Source organism: Athene cunicularia, assembly GCF_003259725.1.
Source record: "Athene cunicularia isolate RWA chromosome 1 unlocalized genomic scaffold, athCun1 chr1_part2, whole genome shotgun sequence".
Classification (NCBI taxonomy): domain Eukaryota; kingdom Metazoa; phylum Chordata; class Aves; order Strigiformes; family Strigidae; genus Athene; species Athene cunicularia.
Window position 1 is genome coordinate 60,416,195 of NW_020799092.1, and position 22,972 is coordinate 60,439,166.

The 22,972-nt window shown below is 40.2% G+C and overlaps 1 protein-coding gene across 2 annotated transcripts in view; it reads right to left on the reverse strand.

Annotated features, from left to right (window-relative positions):
- The window catches only part of GRM8 (glutamate metabotropic receptor 8), a 358,606-nt gene extending 338,081 nt beyond the window's left edge, over nucleotides 1-20,525 (reverse strand). For both annotated transcript variants that reach the window (XM_026868300.1, XM_026868299.1), the window contains exons 1-2: nucleotides 20,446-20,525; nucleotides 18,485-19,330 (exon numbers count right to left, since the gene is read on the reverse strand). In XM_026868300.1, coding sequence (XP_026724101.1) covers nucleotides 18,485-18,994 — 510 coding nt within the window. In that variant the 5' untranslated portion in view covers nucleotides 18,995-19,330; nucleotides 20,446-20,525. The remainder of the gene's footprint in view (nucleotides 1-18,484; nucleotides 19,331-20,445) is intronic.
- Nucleotides 20,526-22,972: the final 2,447 nt, after the last annotated feature.

Here is a 22,972-nt window from a genome sequence, read left to right on the forward strand (position 1 = left end):
GTCTGTAGATGCATTTCGCAATTTGCGGTAGTACTATCAAGGTTTGTTTACGTGCCTGTTAGAGAGAATTTTCAAGTCACTCATATGATGATCAGCCATACCAAAGTGCTACACTGGCCTGTACAATGAAAAAAAACAAAGTTTTTCTTTCAATTTTTTCTAAGGTAAGAATAAACATTTCTTAATTTACACCATTCTGGAATGCTTTCCAGCAGTAACCAAAGGAAAGGGAAACTTTCATGTACCATTTGGCACTAAATTTCCATGAGTCAATGCCCTTAAACTAGCTTCAGACATTTTCATTGGTACAGATGGAAATTGAGCCTATGCCTACGAGAGAGCCCTTGGCCCAGGATACTGAGATCTCCCTCTTGCAAAGCCAATGTTCAGCTGCCACAGGCTTTCCTCACGCAGAGGACAACCTGCCATTGTAGGCAGGGTGGATGGTTTTTAACTTGTTAGCTTAGGGTAGGCTGCTTCAGCATATCAAAGAACACACATGGTAAACCAAAGCAAAGTCCCTATTTGATACATTGCCAGATAAAATTTGATGCTAATAGTAGCATATGCACAAGCTGATTTGATGCACAGGACAACTCTACTTCTCCAAAAGTACAGCCACTTTGATCTAGTGGTATTGCATTTCCCATGTCCTCAGGTGCCCTGGTGCACTGCCCAGGGGTGGCAGCTGGGGCTTCAGAGCACTGCCTGCTTACAGGTTTCAGGCTCCTGCCACCATTTTCTGTTCTCCTTGGCATGTGGTACAGAGCAGGCAGTGCAGAATTCAGCTCTTGCAAAGTGAGAATAAATACGTATGTGATGTTTCTGAACAACTTTTTCCCCCTTAAACAGAAGCTTTTACTAAAATCAGTGAGATTCATACATACTGACATCTAACTCCATAACTCAATTTTTTTCACTCACTGAATCTGCAAAGTATCCCAATTAAAGTCATAACTACTGTATTCTTTCATTATGACTTGCAGAAAATGTTGGTAGTATGCTGCCCTTGCCTCCTCCAGCCCTCCCCACATCCTCAGCCTTCAGTTAAGAAATTCCACAGACTTAACTGTTTGGAGAGATTTGTATGTTAAATTGGGGAAAAAAGCTTCCATCATAGTCCAATTATTTTATTTGTCCACTTAACATTATTTTTATGGTTCATTTTCTGTTTAGGTTTTAGGGAGGTGCCTGGAGCACTGCTGTAAATAGGAGCTGTAAAGTAAAATACAGCATTATTTATTATGATATTGGTCTGCCTAAATAACTATAGTATCCACAATACCCTGAAGAAAGAATGACAAATATCACTGTCATAGCTGCTGTGGGAGTGTCCTCCAATTTTCTATATTCAAAACAAATCTCTACAGTCCTTTCATAAAACCCTATGTGTAAAACAAATCAAAAGTAATTACAAGTCCCTATGTCAAGGACATAAGCCATGTATATTTTATGAGAGTATGTAAATAACACAGTTCATAGCAAGGGTTTTGCACTGCAGAGATACCAGCCCTAGATACTGAAGGACCTGCTTGACATTTAGACAGTCCAGAAGAGAGACTGTCAGTACTGTATAGCAGTAGCTGGTTAGAAACTCCTAGTCTTCGGAAATCACTAGGTCTTCATCTACAACTGATGAACATACATAGGCACTTCCAGAAGTTTACTCGCACTTCAGACTCACAGGGGATGACTCATTCATATGGATACAAGGGTTTGTCCTTGAGGTCTGTGTTAAACTAGGCAGCTGAAGATGGGAGAGACAAATCTTGTCTTACCATCTTGGCCAAGACTTTCAAACTTCATCTTAAAGATAAAAGCTTGGAAATCTATAGCTAAAGCATCTAAATGAATGTTTCAGTATTCAAATGTGCTTTACCGTTAGGTCTCCCCATGGCATTCAGCAGGACTTCTTTAAAGGTTTTCCATTGGTTCTAGTCTCTGTCACCATGTACCTGTCATTTTATTTTGAAATTTATCCTCTCAATGCACAAGTATGTTCCAAAAGGGAAAATGAGGCTGTAGTAGCTGCCTGTATTATACTTAATAGCCTGGTGGTTAGAGTACTCAGCTGGGAACAACTTACCATTGAGTTATAGGGGTTTTGGACATGAAAGTCTCTCTGGCTGAAGCTGTTCGTGTTTTCATAAACAATTAAGCTTCCATTGGACCCACCTGAGAGTAATACACTGTATAGTCCAGTATTTAGCAAAGAACAGGGATAGGTAAGTTCAAATCATTGCCCTGATGAATATTTAACCAATGCTAGCATAGATTAAAAAAATGTTCCCATTGTGAAAGATTATCAGCAGTGAATAGACAGCATCTGGCAACAGCAGCATTAACTTGCTCACAGCTGTTCAAAAGGAAAAGAGTGGGAAGGAGTTTTCAAAGCAGCAGATGCACAATTATAGGCCAGTTTTGACAAAGACTTCTGAGAATAGAGATCTACAGGGAAAGTCCTGCATATAGAAGACCAGTAGGATAAGACATGTTCTGGCAGAAAGAAAAGTCACTGTGTGGAAGTTCAGAGAAGCTAAATTACAAAGAGGGACTCGGCATCCCAGTGAAGGAGTGCATTTCTCCAGGCCTCTCTGTTACCAAAAGTATTAATTCTACTATAAATCAGTTTTGTCTGTTGTTGTGGGGACTGGAGTTGAGCTGACCCATCTCCTAAACTATATTTGATTCCCTGCTTTGAATCCAAAGGCAAGAATTTGCCCAAGAGCCTTGTGTAAGTCATGCTGTGATAAGAAGAGGGGCACCACCACTTAATGAATGATACCTAAGATTTCAAACCTATCACTTTTTTTTAAATTATAAAATTTCCAAAATAGAACTAAAGTATTTTGTTTCACATGGAATATAAGTTAGCATTTAACAAAGCAAAAATATTTGAAAGTTTTCAACAAAACAAAAATACCAACCAAATAAAGAAGCCCCCCAAATCCCTATTCAACATGATCGTTTTGGTTCAGATTAAAATGAATGTTTATTTTCAGTTCAGCTGTCTATGACTAATTATTTGCACAGCCTTCTCACAATATTGCATTCATGCTTTGGGTATATTAAAAACAACTGAAAAGGAGATAATTTAAAAATAGGAATCACCTTTTCTAAAAGGTACAGAAGACCTGCTTAGCTCCCAATCCGCTCCTGGTAAATAGGTGAGGTGGGTATTTGTGACACAGCTGCCAGAAACTACACTCACTATTCACAGGAATTTTTACTCAAGCTAGAGATAAGCAAACAAACTTTTAATGAAATCAGCATGAAAAATGAAATAAACAAAAAAAATTATTCCTAAGACACCAAGGGAAAAAAAAAAAATGGAGTAACTGTCAACTAGCAAGACTTTTTCAAAACTGATTTCACTGTCACTCTTCTCAAGCATTTAAGAACAAAAAAAAGAAAATGCACTCGGCTAAGTAGAACATACAATTGCACCCACCTTTCTTAATTTTCTTTCACCCTACACTACTGAATTTCATGCTTTGTCATAATAAGGGCAGACATTAATTTTTTCCAGTCACTCTGATCTGTATTGCAGAGACGAGTTTGAACAATTACAATTTTACTGGGTAATAATCCAAATAATTTTTTCCTGACTCTGAGGTTCTCTTTCTTTGACTGTCATGGTTTCCTAAGGGGGATGTACAGCCTCTGATTGCAGGTCGAGCAGGCTTCACCACTTGCTCCAGAGACTGATGACTTGCATATTTAAATCATACAGTGAGATGGGTAATCATTCCTAGCAAAACCCAGGGAAGGGAACTACGTAAGAAGATACAAGAAATCCCTCGTTAAGAACTATCTATCCAAGGTACATATATGCCCCCACCCCTCACTCTTATATCTGATTATCAAGGAGCCTTTTTATTCACTAATCCATTTGGGCACAGAAGTGTTATAACCAGGGAAACAAAGGCAGGAGACCCTGGAATTCAATCCTCCAGAGCCCCTGGGCATCCAGCTCCACAGGCATCAGCCATCAGGATGAGGATTCACTTCTGCAGGACTTGCCCAAGGTCACAGAGAAAATCTGTGGTGAAGCAAGACAAAGGATGTAAGGCTTCAACGGGCACAACCACACAGCGAGGGCAGCCTGTCACACTCAAGACAAAGCTTTGCAGCTTGCCATTGAGATGAGTGATTATGTGACCCCTCCCAAAAATACCCTGCATTTCCATCAGCTTTTTACATCTTTACTCTCATTCTCTCCTGCAGACCAGAATTAAATGTTATTGGATGCATATGCAAAGATGCAATAAAACAGGTATAACTTCAACAGTGAATCTTCATTTCTGAAGTACAAGTCCTTTGTTATTCAGCCTAAAAATAGAAATAGGGAGAGAAAAAAAGAAAAACACAAGCTTTGAAACTTGGCAGGAACAGCAGGAAATCATACCTTGAGTCACAGGGCACTCTCAGCATCTGTTCCAACTGCAGGCTTTTCACGCTCCTGTATACAGCACAGCTACCCTCCCTTCATATTCCAGTCCCCGAGACTCGCCCTACAGATATTATTCTTTCTCTGCAGTACATCTTGTCTCAAATGCCTTACACATACAGTTTTCTAAAGTGCTGTTCCATTGGTACTAGAGATGTGCTCACAGACGATGAGTTTTTGCTATTCAGAAGATACTTGGCAAAACAGTTCCCAGTGGGCTGAAACAACAGCTCCAACTGCATTTAGGTTTTGCAAGTGGAATTGTTTGTAACACGCACAAAAAAAAATACCGGTTAATAAGATAAATGTTTACACTTAAACTTTCAAAGGGCATAGTCAAATTCTGTTCAACAAAGAAGACATAACCACATTTTTTTTCTCTCATGTTTCATGTGTTCTAATAGTTTCTATTTTCATTACAAACACTTCAGTTCTGCCTAAACTGAGTACTAAGAGAATCAGCCCTTTAATCCTCAGGACAAAACATATTTTCTCCACACTTCAGAAAGTAAATATAGCAGCTGGTAACTTTTAAATCCTGTGCTTTATTATGCAAAGGATCACAAACACAACCAGTAAACTTAGGAATGGAAAACACTAGCTACTTTACCTAGATTATTTTCCTACTGATACAAAAATATGTATTTTTATAATTCTATCCAATTTTCAGAAAGCTAAGAAGTAGGAAATTTGCTATTTCTTCTATCCCACACAACTGTATTAACCTTTAGACAATGTAAGGGTACTTCTTGGTAGTATTTTTTTCTCATAGTCAATCCATATTTTCCTCTCAAAACAATACCCTAGCTACACATGTCCATTCTCTACTAATGCCTATTTATCAGAATTAGAGGTGTGTTTTGCCAGTTGTTAGGCCTAGCATAAAGGACACAGCCAGCATAAAGATGAACCAATAACCAAATTGTATTTGATACAAAAGGGTCAGTACATGGGTGAGCAATGGGGGTACAAACAAGTCAGTCAGATTATACATAATTGACATCAAGCCCACTGACCCCAACAACAACACCACACAACCAACAATTGGTGGAATAAATGGTAAAATACAGTCTCCCATAGAAGAGATGGGAGACAACCAAGTCAACAAGCCAAACACATAAGACCAGGGAAGCCACATACTGAATCTCTACACAGCTCACATTTACAAAAGCCAGACCTGACTGGAGCCCAGTCCCAGGGAGGCAGGAGGTCCTTCCCCAACAGGGAACTCTGCACAGAGCATCCACCTCACAGACAGACACTACCCTTTCCTGCAAGGGGTCCCAGCTTTTATCCCTCAGTGGGACACCTGACCCTTGTTTAATTAATGCAGACACCTGGGGCTCATTTACCCAATGGCTCTCCCTGCAAGGCCGGCCGCTCCCTGGAGGGAAGCCTAAAGGCAAACTCACCCCCCCTTTGGGAAGGGCTGTGGGAATCACCCATATGTCAACCTCAATTTGGGGCTTGGGGTTGAAACCCCAGCATTTCAGGGTGTTAGTCCATGTTATAAAAAAAACTCTGCAGAAACATGCCTGTGGAGATCAGATTGCCAGCTCCCCCAAGACCAGTGCTGTCCCATAGAACAAACCATCTCTCTTCCAGCTGAAACAGTCATACCTCTTTGCAGACTGAGACCGGAAGAGCATCACCATGATCATATCTGAAAGTGCCATAAAACAATAATTTGAGGACTCACATCTGCTTTTGCTACACACCTGTTGAACTCTCATACTGGAATAGAAAGCCTACTAACAGGATGCAATGCTGCATGAACATAGGACATTATTTGCCTCTGGATAAATCTAGTTTTACAGTGGTATAATTCACTGGCTTTCCTGGAATACATTAGTCTCCATGGGATTCTTTCTCATTTAAACAAGACTAAAAGTGACACAAAAATCAGACTCCATTTCCCTTTTGAGTAAGCAGAATTCAACAAGCAAGTCCCATTCAGCTGGCTACAGAAGAATGCAGTCACTTATGCTATTTATCTGCTGCTCCTGAACTCAGCAAAAGCCAGATATCTGAATCAAAAAAACAAGACTTGCCTCTGCAGCAGACCTTTTGCAGTCTTGGGATTCCCAAGCTTTCACATTTTCCATTCAATGTATGATTACCACCCTGTTTATTTCTTTCTGCAGAACATGTTTTTTGTTTGGTCCCAGACACCATAGTGATGAGCACAGTTTGAATCCCCAGGATTTTTTGTGATGCTCCTAATAATAAATTACTTCCTTGTCTCAGATTACCAAGATACATTGTATTCTCCCACAGCACTCTCTTGAAAGATTGTTTGGACAATGTAGTCCACAGCCAATGAATTTATGGAAATGTAATACCATAGCAAATACACATGTGCAAAAGCACACATACAGCCATTACATATTCCCTCCTTTCTATTATTAGCCAATATTTTTTGTCTTCTATAGCAGTGCATTTTAAAATTTTAGCCCATGCTCCACTTATTTCACATATCACCCAAATAGGAAAGTCTTGAGACCTCTTGTGACTTCACCTGCATCCATATGGCACACCCTCTAGACTGGTGAGTCCTTGTCTAGGTGACAACCCTCAAGGAAGTCAGCTCTTCTGGAAGGGGGCTTTCTGTGTTTCAGCACTATTTATAAAACCAAAGCATACTCATGGCATCAAAAGAAGAAATAACAATGGCAAGAAAAACAGCCCTTTCTCCAGCTCTTTTCTTGGGCTTTGTTTTGGAAGTGTCAGGCCTGGAGAACTATTGCAGGATCCGTAGCCTCTTTGAAATGTTTCTCTAATGAATAGCCTAAGTATAACTGCAGTGATGACTTTCACTAAGACCTTAACGTTTACAAACAAAAAAGAAATAAGAATTACCTGAAAAAGAGTAACAATCACTGTAGGGGATAGGTGCTACCATAATGCAAAGGAGTTGCTTGACAGAACTTTACCCAGCCTGGAAGAAGACTGTAATGGCATTTTAAATGTGACGGAGCCACTATCAAAGTAAAAATCTAACGGAAGTTGTTAGGAGCTTTTTGTAGAATGATACCCAAAATGGACTATCATCCTTTTGCTACTTTTAAGTTTATAGAAGAGCCATGTGCATAAATGTACCAGTGAAGGAATAAAGATCCTGATTCTGCCTCTACAAATATTGATGCTACACAAGTAAATGCTGGAGGCACCTTCTATGAAAGAACGTAAGCCAAAACTCAAAATATGAGTTATTCTAGCTCAGAGAAATCACTATTGCTCCTGTTCCACAGTCTCAAACTATAAAAAAAGAAATACAATAGGAAGAGTGATCTCACAATATCATGGCATATCTCAGCATTGCTATCAGAAAGAATTTATTTCAGAGAAGAGTTAGAGCCAGGTACCTATCTGAAGTGCCAGACAAGAAATCCTACAATGAGGTAAAAAGGAGAGACCCTTGTCCCTTTAGGGCTTAATCTCTCCACAAGCATTTCCCTTATTTCCTGTCACCCCTGTAAATAGGTCCCAGTGAAGTTGCCCAAACTCCAGCTCTTCCTCCTGCTGACCCACTCATCCTCACAACCTACAGAAACTGAGACGTGGTCAGAGCCTTGCTTATTCAGCATGTCTAAAAAAAATTTGTTTGGAGACTTTGGAATGAAATACTCACTTGAAAAGTGTTGGGAATAGTGGTCAAAAAAGTAGCTTTTTTTAAGAGAGAAAAATAGAGCAGGTGGGAAATGGAGGAGAAAAGGAGATTCAAAATATTCCTCCTACAGGAAAGGAGGAAGAAATTAAGAAACTTACACCACCCTTGCAGGTGTTTAAAATCTTCTTATAAATGTGTACAGAGACACCTATCACTTCCATGCAAGGCTTCCAAAGCCTTCCAGTGAGAAGAGATTCTGTCTGGTGAAAGTGCAAGTGTGGATCAACCCGTCACCTTTCTGTAAAGGTGCAAGATGCATCCACATTCATAGACCTGATTCAGTCCCCTTATGAAAGCATTTTACTCTCTTTATTGAGGACACAGGCAGTCAAGGGCAAACAGACTCCTAATTTTAGGCCTCACTTATATGCTTAATTGTCCTGTCAGAAGGATAGAGGACACAGTATCTTGCTTTTCTGATCTGGGAGCATATGTAGATACCAGCCTGGAGAAGCATTTTGCTTTTGGCTATTTCATTCATTCATGTGGAATTAGTGTCCTTCAGTAACACTTTTGTCTGGATGACTATTTTTCTCTGATAGATGCTAGCAAACACAAGGCTATACATTTAAGCACTCGAAACCAGTTTAATCCTAAAAGCACAATGTGCTTTAGGGAAAATAATAAGGATGGAACTACACAAACCCACAGAATCTACCAGTTGACTGTAACACACAATAGCACCTGGTTTCTGATGACAGTCAGAATGCAGGACTATTCATATTGCACAGAGGTCACTGTACTTAAACAATTATCCGCTGTGGAAAAAAAAACCTCTTAATTTAGTTCTCACCGTGGCTAATAAAACTATTGTAACATTGATGTACACTAAGACAGCATCAGTGATCCTTGCAGTGTCTTGGCTTCCCTTCAGTGTGAAGTAGGAGCAGTGGAGCTCTGTCCCAAGAAATCAGAAGCAATGTCTACACTGGTAAATCACAGAATCATCTAGGTTGGAAAGGACCCTGGAGATCATCTAATCCAACCGTTTGCCTAGAACAGTTCCCACCTACACCATATCCTTAAACTCTAAATTGACCCTACTCTTGAAACACCTCCAGGGATGGGGACTCCACCACCTCCCTGGGCAGCCCATTCCAACACCTAACAACCCCTTCTGTAAAGGATTACTTCCTAATATCCAGTCTAAACCTTCCCTGGTGCAACCTGAAGTCATTACCTCTTGTCCTATCACTTATTACTTGGTTAAAGAGACTCATCCCCAGCTCTCTGCACCCTCCTTTCAGGTAGCTGTAGGGGGCGATGAGGTCTCCCCTCAGCCTCCTCTTCTCCACACTAAACACCCCCAGTTCCCTCAGCCGCTGCCCGTACGACCTGTGCTCCAGACCCTGCACCAGCTCCGTTGCCCTTCTCTGGACACACTCGAGTCATTCAATGTCCTTTTTGTAGTGAGGGGCCCAAAACTGAACACAGGAATCGAGGGGCGGCCTCACCAGTGCCGAGTCCAGGGGTCAGATCCCTTCCCTGTCCCTGCTGGCCACGCTATTGCTGACACAAGCCAGGATGCCATTGGCCTTCTTGGCCACCTGGGCACACTGCTGGCTCCTGTTCAGCCGGCTGTCAATCAACCCCCCAGGTCCCTCTCTGACTGGCAGCTCTCCAGCCACTCCTCCCCAAGCCTGTAGCGCTGCTGGGGGTTGTTGTGGCCCAAGGGCAGCCCCCGGCATTTGGCCTTATGGAAACTCCCCCAGTTGGGCTCAGCCCATGGCTCCAGCCTGTCCAGGTCTCTCTGCAGAGCCTCCCTACCCTTGAGCAGATCAACACTCCCACCCAACTGGGTGTCATCTGCAAACTGACTGAGGGTGCACTCGATCCCCTCGTCTAGATCATCAATAAAGATGTTAAACAGGAGTGGCCCCAAAACCGAGCCCTGGGGGACACCACTCGTGACCGGCCGCCAACTGGATTTAACTCCGTTCACCACAACTCTTTGGGCCCGGCCATCCAGACAGTTTTTTACCCAGCAAAGTGTGCGATTGTCCAAACCTCGAGCAGTCATTTTTGCCAGGAGAATGCTATGGGAAATGGTGTCAAAAGCCTTGCTAAAGTCAAGGTAAATTACATCTACAGCCTTTCCCTCATCCAATAAGCAGGTCACCCTGTTGTAGAAGGAGATCAGGTTTGTCAGGCAGGACCTGCCTTTCATAAACCCATGCTGACTGGGCCTGAGCATCTGGTTGTCCCGCATGTGTTGTGTGATGGTACTCAGGATGAGCTGCTCCATCAGCTTCCTGGGCACCGAAGTCAAGCTGACAGGCCTGTAATTTCCTGGATCATCCTTCCGACCCTTCTTATATATGGGCATCTCACTGGCCAATTTCCAATCTGTTGGGACCTCCCTGGTCAGCCAGGACTGCTGGTAAGTGATGGAAAGCAGTTTGGCGAGCGCCCCAGCCAGCTCCTTCAGCACCCTCGCGTGTATCCCATCCAGTCCCATAGACTTGTGTGTGTCTGTGTGATGCAGTAGGTCACTGACTGTCTCCTCCTGGAATGTGAGTCGGTTGTTCTCCCAGTCTCCGTCTTCTGGCTGAGGAGGCTGGATTCCCTCAATACAACTAATCATGTTATTAAAGACTGAGGCAAAGAAGGCATTAAGCACCTCAGCCTTTTCCTCATCACTTGTTACCAAATTTCCTCCTGCATCTATCAGGAGATGGAGGCTCTCCCTGGACTTTCTTTTGCTACTGACACACTTATAGAAACTTTTCTTGTTATCCTTGATTGCAGATGCCAAATCAATTTCCAGTTGGGCTTTAGCCCTTCTGATTTCCACCCTGCATAACTTCACAGCCTCCCTGTAATCACTGTGAGTCACTTGCCCCTTCTTCCAAAGTCTGTAAACTCCTCTTTTCTCCCTGAGTTGCAGCCAAAGCTCCCTGTTCAGCCAGGGTGGTCTTCTCTGCCACCAGCTTCTCTTACAGCACCTGGGGACAGCCTGATCCTGAGCCATTAACACTTCCTTCTCAAAGACTTCCCAGACTTCCTGGACCCCTATACCCTTCAGGACCATCTCCCAAAGGATCCTTTCAAGCAGGTGCCTAAACAAGACAAAGTCAGCCCTTCTGAAGTCCAGGATGTCCGTCCTGCTTAGCTCTCTCCTGACCTCTCTAAGAATAGGGAACTCTATTATTTGATGATTGCTGTGCCCTAGTCAGCCTCCAACCTCCACATTGTCCACCAGCCCTTCACTATTCACAAAGATTCACATCATTTTCGAGTACATCCCTCAGCAACAGCTCAGCTAGACTGTCAGGGACATCCATAGCATCTGAGGCATCTGCTAGCCAAGTCTCCCAATTTCCAGACAGGCTTCAGAAGTCAGCATGGGTCAGGAATCATTCCCTCCCAGTAGTTTGCATGCAGCTCCATGATCTGGGGGAATATAGGAGCTTATGATACAGATGTGGATTGTCTGTGTCAGCTGGCCTAGGTGCCAGAGAACTATGCTGACTATTTTGTTTACTAGCAGATACATAAAAATGCTTACTTATTAACACAAGATCTTTAAAAAAGCCCACTGCAGAGTCTGTGTTTTTTAAGTGAGGTCTTGTTGAACTGCTTGTTGGCCTTTTGGTCTTCTCATTTGTAAAATTACAATTGATATTTATATTAATATAGGTTCTATTTAGCAAATAACTCAGGGGCCTCTGTCACATACAAGCAACCCTAATACAGTGATAGGAACTAAGCCATGAAAGGGTGAAATAATTCTCTCCGTATATGCAGTTTCCATCATGTGAGAGAAAGATAGATATAGATATAGATATATTTCCAACTGCCTTCAGGGAGGTAGAAGGAAAATCAGAGTGTTGGTCTTAAATAGCTATACTCTCTCTTTAAGATGCTTGCATACTGTGTTTATGGAATGATATAAAAACCTCAACATTTTAGACAGCTTTAGCTTGCCTACAAAAACAGGGGAGACATCTCAAACCATTTAACAAACATTAATCAAGTTTTCAATTGTTAATGTGAAATTGTTAAATACAAGCTAATCAAAATTACAAAAGAAGCACAGAAAGGTCAAGAGATGCTTCTCAAGTCTTGCAGAAAACCAGTGAAAAATATGGAAAATAATAATATTAAAACTTTAGGGGCATTTTTAAGGAACTATATACTGTAAAATACTAAATGAATGCATCAGGTTGCTTTTGTACTCCCTTGCCTCAAGCAGCTAACACAAATAAAATTTGATGCTAATCAGTCCTAACAGTTTCACAGAATCTGAAAACCTATTATTTCCTCTGGCTACAACTGAAAAATTTCCTAAGTGTCTCATTATGGATACTTGCAAATTGTCTGCAATACCTATAATTTTATCTTGGTGTTGAGCTGGCATTTGCCACTCTTGACCATAACACATTTAATCTGGTACTGACAGAAGAATCATGGTTGAATTAAAAGGGAGTTTTGAATAATCAAGTATCTACTACCATGGAAATACAGAGATATGAATGTTGTTTCTATATAAAATAATATGAATTATGGAAAAAAAAAAAAAAAAAAAAAAAATATTTTCCATCCAATAACAAGACAAGATGCTCAGGCACTAAGAAGATATGTGCTTGTAATAAACTACAAAAAAACACTGTAAAATTAAATGAGATGTATTGGCAATGGGTTCTTTTTATAATTAGAAATGATTTAGAAAGTGAAAATATTATCTAGAACAAAAGTAAAACAAATCTGTTCATTTTAAGAGCTGATTTCAAAATGTTTCAGTCGTCTTCTCCCTACTAACAACATTTTTTCTTCACACTTCACACAAGATTTTCCACATATGTTTTAAACACCAAAAAAAAAAAATCATCTTATTTCAAATTTCAAATGCTATGCTGTAGAAAGTGTTACTGATGAATGTAGCGTGACAAAGTGAAGAGAAAATTGATATATTTTAATCAGTGCAGCACATTTTTTATTAATGAATACCAATATGCTGGGTAAAATTAATCAGCTGATTCTTCACTTCTTATAAAGTATATGGCAAAGCTCTTCCATTATGGAAAGGCCCTGCAGTCATACATGGAACAGGCTGACTCCTGCATCCTCCTGGAGCCTCTGAAGTCAGTAATGCTCATGAGGTGCAAAAATTTCTGTAGATAGTCAGGATCAGGATTTGTGTATGGGTCAGGTTGCCTTACAAAACTATGTATGTGCTCTCTGAAATTATGTGGTGAAATGTTACTACATTTAATTTCCATCAAATTCCCTTCAATCATGAGATGTACTCTATTGCACAATTAAATACATAGCCCTGTAGTTATTAAGTTCAGTGAGTTTATCCTCTGTACAATGGTAATTCCCTCATTTCTGGGAGGCCTGTCTGGTGTTTTGTGCAGGTCTGGAACACAAGGCAGCAAAAGCACCGAATGGCAGCCAAACATAAAAAGACCTGCAACTGAGCGTAAAAAAAGCATCATCCAGGTACAGCCCTGGTAGCTGCCAGCCAAAGATATATGCTAAAACCCCAAAAGAGGCAAGGAAACAATCAAAGCAAATGAACAAAATGCTGAGGGAACTAATATATTCACTTCTAGATTTACTGAAATAAAATATCCCTTGCATTTTGGATAGTTGCACATAAAGTTGAGAAAGTAACTCCATAATGTCATTTGTACTTGTACTTCTGCAGAAGTAAATGTGTATGAAATGTATAAGGCAAATGTGCATGAAGTGAATATTAGTCCCTCCAGACAGCAGCTATTAAAGCAGATTACAGTGGTGCAGCAAAAAGGGAATTTGACCAAAAAGAGGAAATAAGTCATTTAGCCTTGAGAAAAGAGGAGAAAACAGAAGACAAGGCAAGGCAAGAGGCAAGGTAAGGAAAGGAAAAATAAAGTTGATTAATATTTTGGCTTTACCTGCATGTAGATAAATATATACATAAAAGCTTAAGATCACAATTCACCAAGCATATTGTCCACCTATCTCAATTCACATGCATCATCCCTAGGCTGCTCCTAGTGTGACATTAGCTAGAGGATGTGTGAAGGTGACAGATTAAATGTATCAAGGAGCTCAGAAATAGTGTGAGGTTTTCAGATGGGAGGACACAAGCATAAACAAATTTCTCTCTTTTTCAGCAGATTTTAACGACTGACATGAGTTATTCAGACATAAAACAAGTAGAGGCTTTGAATACAGGGAACATAATACATGAAGTGAGCTCAATTACAGTCTCTTGTCTCCCCCAGGCCAAGTTTTGAGGCACCAGGAACAGCCCAGATGCCTATGAGCATCACACAAAGCAGCTAAAGGGTACCACCTGGCTGTCCCAGAGCACCCTACAGGAAGCCAAAATTTTAGTGAGAGAAAGCCAAGGAAGGGTGTAAGAGTAAGATTTTGACTCATGGAGTCAATAGAAAGGTTGTCTTTGTGCTAGTGAGAGCTGGCCAACTGAGACAGCCAGACTCTCAATAGATCCTACCAGCCAAACAGGAAACCTGGCAGCAGGATTTCCAGACTGAAAAAAAAAAAAAAAAGTCATTTTCTGTTACCCAGAGGAAAGAGCCGCTCCTGGTGCGCTAGAAGAAAGGAAGGAGGCTGGCCCATGCCTGTCTGTCCTATCTCTACAGTCACGGCCATGGTAAATGCTAAAAAACTGACAAGGCCCTGAATTCACCAACAGGCTCTGCAACACCCTCCCTTCCCCAGTCCTGGATTTGGCTCCATGTATTCAAGGTCATCTGCAATGTGTCGCAGATCCATGACCCTGGATCAGCCCAGGAAAACAGCTAAGTTGTGAAGAGCCATGAGATGCCTCATCAGGACCTCTGTCCACTTTCTTTGCTCAGCAGCTGCAGTTCAGTTCTGGTCCTTGCCCTTAGCTCCTGCTTGAGATATGCTGCTGGCCTTGTACCTTGCTGACCATGACCTTGCCTTGCTGACCTTGGACCTCACGATGATGGACTTGTCTGGCAATCACTGGACTGTTGGCTGAACCTGGTTATATGGACAGGCCTGTTCTTCTCATTCAGGTGAGGCTGTGAGATGACTGTGCTTCCTGCCTTACTGTTCCCTCAGCTCCTGTATCAGTTTCTCTTGTGAAGCAGCCTATTCCTGATATTCTCTGATAAAAACAACTTAGAATGATGAGTCAGCAACTTCAAGTGGGGACAATCTGTCCTGAGATTCATGAAGATCCATGAGATCCATGAAGAACCATTTAAGTGGGCAGCTACTGTGTCACTACATAGCACAGTCCTGTGCTCACCTCTGAAGGTCCTCTCCTTCTTACACTATATTTGCAGCGAGACCACCTCCAAGTTCTGAAAGTTTAATAAGGAACTTACTGCATCAAGCACCAGAGTATGAGGTAAAAAGCAGCCTCCTTACAGTAATCAAGGAATAAGAGGTCCACTTGCAAACAGCTAATTCCTTGAACAAGTGCTTCCTCTGAAAGGTCTAAAACCATCAACAAGGTGAAATTTAGCTGTCCAAATTTGGACCTTAATATTTTGGACCTACTAAGGGTAAGACCTACACAGCTAAGTGGTGGTGCACCTCGAAATTCACAAAAGGAGAAAGGACAGAGAAGAATTCAAGGTGAACCATGTGACCAGGAGAAGGGCTATGGATCAAAGTCATTTTCTGTGGTGCCCTCACTCTCCTCTTCTCATGAAAACGCTTAAATAAAAAGATGCCATGACTGTCAATCAGTTTATGCTATCCACCAGATTATCAGATAGGACTATTGACCTGTATGTTTTCTGTTGTAAAATCAATAAAAGAAAGAAAAAAATGGCAAGAGAAAGAAAAATAGCGGCATAAAAATCTGAGCTGCTGAGCATAGTATTTCTCAGGCTCTTTGCTTGTGTATTCACATTGAGTGATATAATACACTTCTAACAATTTCATCACAGACTAAAATTTTACTGAATAACAATGCTCTCAAAAAATATGTAGTCCTGACATTTAGGAACTTCAGAGCAGATATTAAAGCAGTACTGAACTTCAAATTACAGGTCCTACTTGCTGAATAGAACTGTTAAGACAGAAATACAGATAAATCACACTCATCCTGGATATAATGGAAACAGGCATTAGCATGACAACGATCACTGGCTTCAATGAAAGTGCAGGTATTTACACCAGCTGAGTGCCCAGCCTTGGCATATATCAGGATACAGGAAACAAAACTTCATGCCTGGAGCCTTTGTGAGCATGGACCAAGGTTGTGGTCCTCAGCTGCAGAGCTGTGGGGATGCATCAGTTGAGGATTTCAGCCCATGTCTTTGGTCTGAGTACAACCCAAACTGGATTATACGTCTATATTTCTGGCAAATGACCCTTAATTTCCTAATCTTTTTGACTGTAACCATTGTGAATGGTTTCTATAGTGCTGTTAACTGAGAGCCTTATCCAGAAGCCTTTGTTCATGTAGAGATAACAGATCTACTTCTGAGAGGAAGGTGTAAAAACAGACTTCAGATGCAGGTCCAACATCATATATTAAAGGGTATAATTTGTCATTTTTCACATTATTAAGAATATTTGTGCTGGATCTATAATTAAAACTAAAAGAGATGTCTCCTTTTGCCAGCAGCCGTGTTACATCAATTAAATGGGTAAATAAGATCTTTCCCCAGAGGGAATATCATGTGACCCTCTATTGATTAAGACTGCAGTAGAACGTTATTTGCAATCTTATTGCATAATGGGAATCAGGAGGTAGCTGTCATGGTTTCAGAAGACAAATTGCCGCTCTCTTAGACAATTCATAGGCCTCTTTCCTTCTTGCTGCTCTTAATTCACAGTTAATGCATGTCTTACAGGGCTTAGTTTCTTAAATCAGTGTACAGCACCATATTCAACTCAAAACTGGGTGTAGTAGTCTTTGTCACCATGCATTATGATGGATATTAAAGTGACCGTTCCATCTATCATTACTTCAGAACTCGGCATTATTTAACAGCGTAACAGAACTTCAAAAAAGAATGTGAAATTAAAAATAGAGATCTCCTGCAACATGCGTGATTGCCCCCAGGAAAGACAGGCCTCCCTCACCAGGCACAACTCCAGAGGTGCTCCCTCTACAGAATATCTTTAAGTCCTAGATCAGTTTTGTGTACTTCATTTTCACAAGCAAAACATATGCCTGGAACAAGTCCACTACTCATAAACCTGTGCAGTAAGCGCAGCTAGGGATCAGTTTTGAGATCATAATGAACACCTGACCACAACCCAGCAGACACTTTGCTCCTCCACTGAACTGTAAATCCACCATTATGCCCTTCGTGGGAGAACCAGAGGAAAGGACAAAAACCTCCATTTAAATGACTGAAACACTCTTTGCCAATCTGAGAAACCTTCAAAAAAAAAAAAAAAGCCAATATTTTCTTACTTCTAATCAATCTCTCAATTACAACAACTAGAATACAAGTGCAACACTTTGAAAAATACACAACAGCAATATTTAACATTACCGGAATCTTCTCCACCAAAGTGAAAGAAATGGTCTTTAAGTGGTCTTTAGTGGTTGTGAAGTTGCAGGACATAAGGCAAGATTTCTGAATGGAAGGAATGAGTCCAAACAGTGGGCAGTAATAGATTGACACAAAAGTTATACTCTGTGTGTAGAGAAAAAGCACTCCATTTACCATCATCTGTTCGCCACTGCACAGGATTAAAAATTAAATGTCTGCTGCCTGATCTGTTCCAGCTAAGTTGATTGATTAGAGTGTGCTCATCTTCCCATCTAACTTTGCAAGTTTAAGAGTGGCAGGTTTACTTTTCCATAATTTATACACCAGAGCTTAATAGAGTACATGAAAGGAAATGCCAGTAGAATTGTTGTCCAAAAGTAATCTCTCACAAAGTGATAACAAAGTCTGGAAAAAATATCACCTTGTAAAAAATATAGAGGTTAAGATTTCAAGGAAATCAAAGATATTTCAGTACACTTCATTTGGCTAGACATGCACATCAATAGCACTAGATTATTACTGGCATATCTTCCTATTCAGGGAAATTATCTGGTCCTCCTACAAATAGATTTGTGTTTAAACCTTATATTTCATTCTCCTGGAAATTTGGGAAATAAATCTCAATCTAGTCTTGATGAACATAAACATTCAATATGGAACAAATCTGAGTAGTGAAAAAACAAATTCCTAAAGAATTAAAATGTGCTCTGGTTGCTCGGAACTTTGAAAAGGGCATTTGGTACCTTAAATTAGGATCTGAAATCATTGCTCTCTTTTTTTCTCCTTTGCTTTGAAAAGGCAAACCAGTCATTTCAGATTTCTGAATCTGAAAAAGACTTTTCTTTTTTGAAGATAACACAATCACCTCACATTTCATTATGCTTGAAATTTAAAGGAAAGATAGAAAATGTTCCTTACCTTAAAAAGTCTTAAAATATTTGCGACCATAATGGACACAGAACTTGCTGCAGCACCTATCACACCTGATATCTTGTCTGGCTTAGTGAATATAGGTGGGTCACCATTAGCACACTTCACATCCGAACCATCTTTTTCTATCAATGCTTGCACAAATGTTAAGGATTGCTCCAATGCATAAGTGTCCCTAGAACATGTATCAAGGATCCGGACACCTAAGGTGATATTGGCAAGAAGATCTGGATCTTTATTAATCTGATCAATTGCATACAGCATGGCCTCTAGTCTATGGATCCCTTTTTCCTTCTTGAGCTCCCCACAAGGCACCCCTCTATCCCCTTTTGCATGGACAGGGAACAGTCCTCCCAAGATGATGTCCCCATCCAGTCGGATGGAATGGGCATATTCTTGGCCATGAGTTCTTTGCATCAAGGTGAGTATCCAGTAGAATCTGGCTGTTAACAGAAAGAAACAATGGCAGGAAACTAATCGTTTTCCTTCGTATACCATTTTCTCTGAAGATGTTGTTGCTATCCAGTATCCAGATTTTCTTCTTGCTAAAGGATAAGGTTGACCATTTGAAGCTGTACTTTGTGGAGGCTACCATCAGTGCCCAGTAAGTAATATAGAACCATGGGGTAGCTAGAAAAAGGATCTCAGCAGAAGTACATAAAACCTGTTTTACAAAATATGTCCACTGATGTCATGGGTTGATCTGCTTTTCTGAGAGGTGGTTTTCAATTGCTCTTAGTTGATGGTGAAGTGTAGGGTAGTATGTCTGGTCCTGATGCTAAGAGGAGGTCAGTAGCTTATGTTCTTGTATTTTGCCCTGCAGCTGAGGTACTTCTGGAAAAAAAAAAAAAAAAAAAAAAAAAAAACAGTAGTTTTATACCTTTATACCTGTCACACACTGTCTTTACCTCTGAATATAAGTTACATCACATAGGTTTTACTTTCAATATTCTGTAAGGGAGTACTTCTTGGCCTTCTGTGAATGTGAACACCAGCTGCACTGTACTACAAGCCAAGAAATTGATGATATCAACAGAGCAAAAGCCAAATCAGGGGAACTAAACTTCACTTGGTTTTCAGATTCTGTCCAGTAATTCCTATTTACCTTCTCATTGCATAACATCCAGAAACAGATTTGATCTGTAACACATTGTATTTTCCGTTTTGCTGTATCATTCTGTTCCAGCCTATAGAAATGCAATCACTACTTACACTCTCACTCACAGAGAGGTTCCATTTATGACAATGGATAATCAGGGCTCCTGAATTTAAGTACCCTCTTCAGCCACTGCAGTACAAGCACATTCAGTTCACTTGGATATTAAACTGATCATTTCTCCAGTGGAATTCACTTTTTTCTGGGTTTGCGATATATCCAAAACACCTTTAGATAATTTCTAACACTAAATTACTTTTATGTAGAGGTAGCTGATTTCTTAAGCAAAAAGAGCACAATGTATTACATCCAGTATTCCATTTCTGACATTTGACTTGACCTGAGCTCCGACATTAACAAGGTCTCTATTTGCTGCTTGCATTTGGACCACATTAAATAGGACCAATGTTGTGCTCCCACTGACATCTGGAGAAGTTCCACTGATTTTAACGAGACCAGGATTTCAGCCTACATTATCTAAACACCTGACTGTTATAAATACCTCCAAATTGCCCCCACTTTAATTCTCAAGTGAGTGGCATTTATTTATTTCAACATTTAACAAAATTACACATTCCTGAATAAAATTTTAGGCCTCCGAGGAAAAGAGAGAGCATTACTTTTACCTGATACTAGATTGGCACACTGTGGCAAATGCATCTGAGCCAGTCTTTCAAGGCATTTGTTACAGGCTATGGACAGCAGTGGACATTCTAGAGTACAATTCACCTGATCCTTTTCTTTTAAAAAGTTTTATTTATTATAAAGTTGATCACGCTGAACAAATGTCTACCTCACTGCCTATACAGAAAATCCAGGCAACAGGCTCATCTGTACATATGTACTTTGTCCCTAGTGATCTGACTGGTTCCTACCAAAAATATGATCAAATTAAAAGGCAATTCTAGACAAAATTAGAAGACAGTTAAAGACAACTCGATTGTTTTTCAAAGATATTTTGAATTAATTTCCACAAGATTCTTATATGTGATGTGGTAACAAAACTCAAAATGTAATTTGAGAATGCTTTAAATTGATCATCATCTTCTTACATTTATTTTGTTATATGTTTTTCCACAAATGATAATACTAAGCTCACAAAAGCCTAAGAAGAGTTTTTCAATAGTCCCTGTTTGAAGCCCTGAGAAAAAGACTCACAGTGGATAGTCTTCTACTGAATGTAAAGGTATCTCACTCTGATTTGGTAACAGAGCAACGACTTGAAAATAAAACATGTTTAACAGGTGTGAATAAAATCACTGCAACTGGGAACAGTGGTGCACAAGACCTCTTAATATTTAGTTTTGCTTGAATTTGGCTCAGGTCTGAATCTAAATGAATCAAGGTCTCTGCTGTTTTATGTGATAATCCCATCTTTCTCCTTTTGGGCACATAATTTACAAAGCTGCTCAGGCTTCAGCCCCATGAGCCAAACTCAGACTCAGTCACAAAGGGAGGAACATGACTAACGTCACTGTGTGAGTTGATCCAGCCCCATGGGATGTTTCTTATATGGCACACACTATAGAAAAAAAAGATTGTATGAACTATCCACTAGCCACAACCATCTGTTGTCTTGATTGCCTTAGTAGAAAAACACAGTCAAGGGTTCAAAATATTAAAGAGTAAAGTTGTAGCTACACCTATAGACACAGAGGCAATTTAATTTCTGGTTCCACAATGAGCAACCAACTCTTTAGTCTATGCATGCACGTACAACCCATATAGGAAGCAATTCTCCAAAGGAATAAAAGACTATTCCTATTTAACACTGTACAGAGAACAAGAAAGAGCTACTGAAAAAGTGAAAATATTCATGAAGGAAAGAAATGCTGCTTTTTGGTTTTCTCAGCCTCAGGTCAATTCCTTACAGCCAAAGAATGTCCAGAAACTAAAGCAACTGTCATCTTTGTACAAACAAATAGTGATTAATTCAACTACTGCAACCCAAATTCCAACAATGGAGAAGCTACAGTGAGCACAATATCCTCAGTCCAATACTTTACCTGGAACGGACTGGAAGTCAAATTAATTGATAATAAGCATTTTTCAACATTATAGTCTATGTAAGCATTAATTGTTCTGCCTCAGCTTGCATGTTTTCCTGAAAAAATATGTTTCTTTGCTGCAAGTGTTCACAGCTTGTCTATTAAACAGAAACAAAATTTTAAAATGTTCTTTTTAAAAGTTTAAGACCTTTTAGTCTTTTTTTATGTTACCTAAGAAATCTATTAAACTGCTTAATTTATTCATGCACACTGCTTTTCATATATTGATTAATCTTAACTTTTACAGAGTGTTGTAAGCCTGAGTAGCCAAGCAGAAAGCATCTGATAAAAATGAATTCCGTTTTTATCAATGAATTTTAGTGAAAAAGCATGGACCCCTGGGCTATAAAGCCTGAATGAACTTTCCTCCTGTGAAGAGATTTCATTCAAAGTAAAATGCTGTCCTTTTCCAATTGACCATAAAAGTTTGAATTAATGCAAATCCATTCTCAATATACCAGGTTATCCACTGTAGTAGCTGGTGTTCGGTAGAAATACGACTTCAGAGACATCCGCAGCATGGTCCAAGAGTAGGTGCACCACAAAGCCTCTCCTCAGTCACCTTGGAATACATGCTTCTCTTGGGTTTAATTCATTAAAAATATCTGGCATTATCAGAACATAGTGCTATTTTTAAAGTCAGTATTTCAGCACAAACCTCCACTTGTTCTGCTAGAATATATATTTATTTTTAAACCTAAGGAGGCGGGGTACTGCAAGACAGGGGACATGGAAATTTCTGCATGTAGTGTCTGGTTCTGAAATTACTTCCTTCATAAAAATCATTCAACCTTATGAGATATGTGGTACTCAAGGATGGGTACTTTAGTACCACCTTGCCAGAGTCAGTGCATCGGCATGTGCCTGGACCAGTCACTATTCCAACCACAGACTCACTGCACTGAGAGATGGACTCAGTTATGGGAGTTCTTCATGTTAATGAACATCTAAATAATGCGTGGAGAGTGACAGATAAATACTTTAATAAATACAGGCTATGTCTGTATTTTGGTAACAAGGCTCCTGAAAGAGCCGTCTTCAGCTGGCACTGAAGTCATGGCTGAAATCATACAGAAAGACTCATTCAATACCTTCACCTGGAAATAAAAAAATCTCACCATTACAGCCAGCCATGGGAACAAGGACTACTCTCTGCAGCATAAGCAGGAAAATGTGTTCACTGAACTTCATGGAACGTTTTTTAATTGACATTGTCAGTCAGACACACACAAACCCTTTACCAAGGGAGAAAAAAAGCTATTGGGGGGGGGG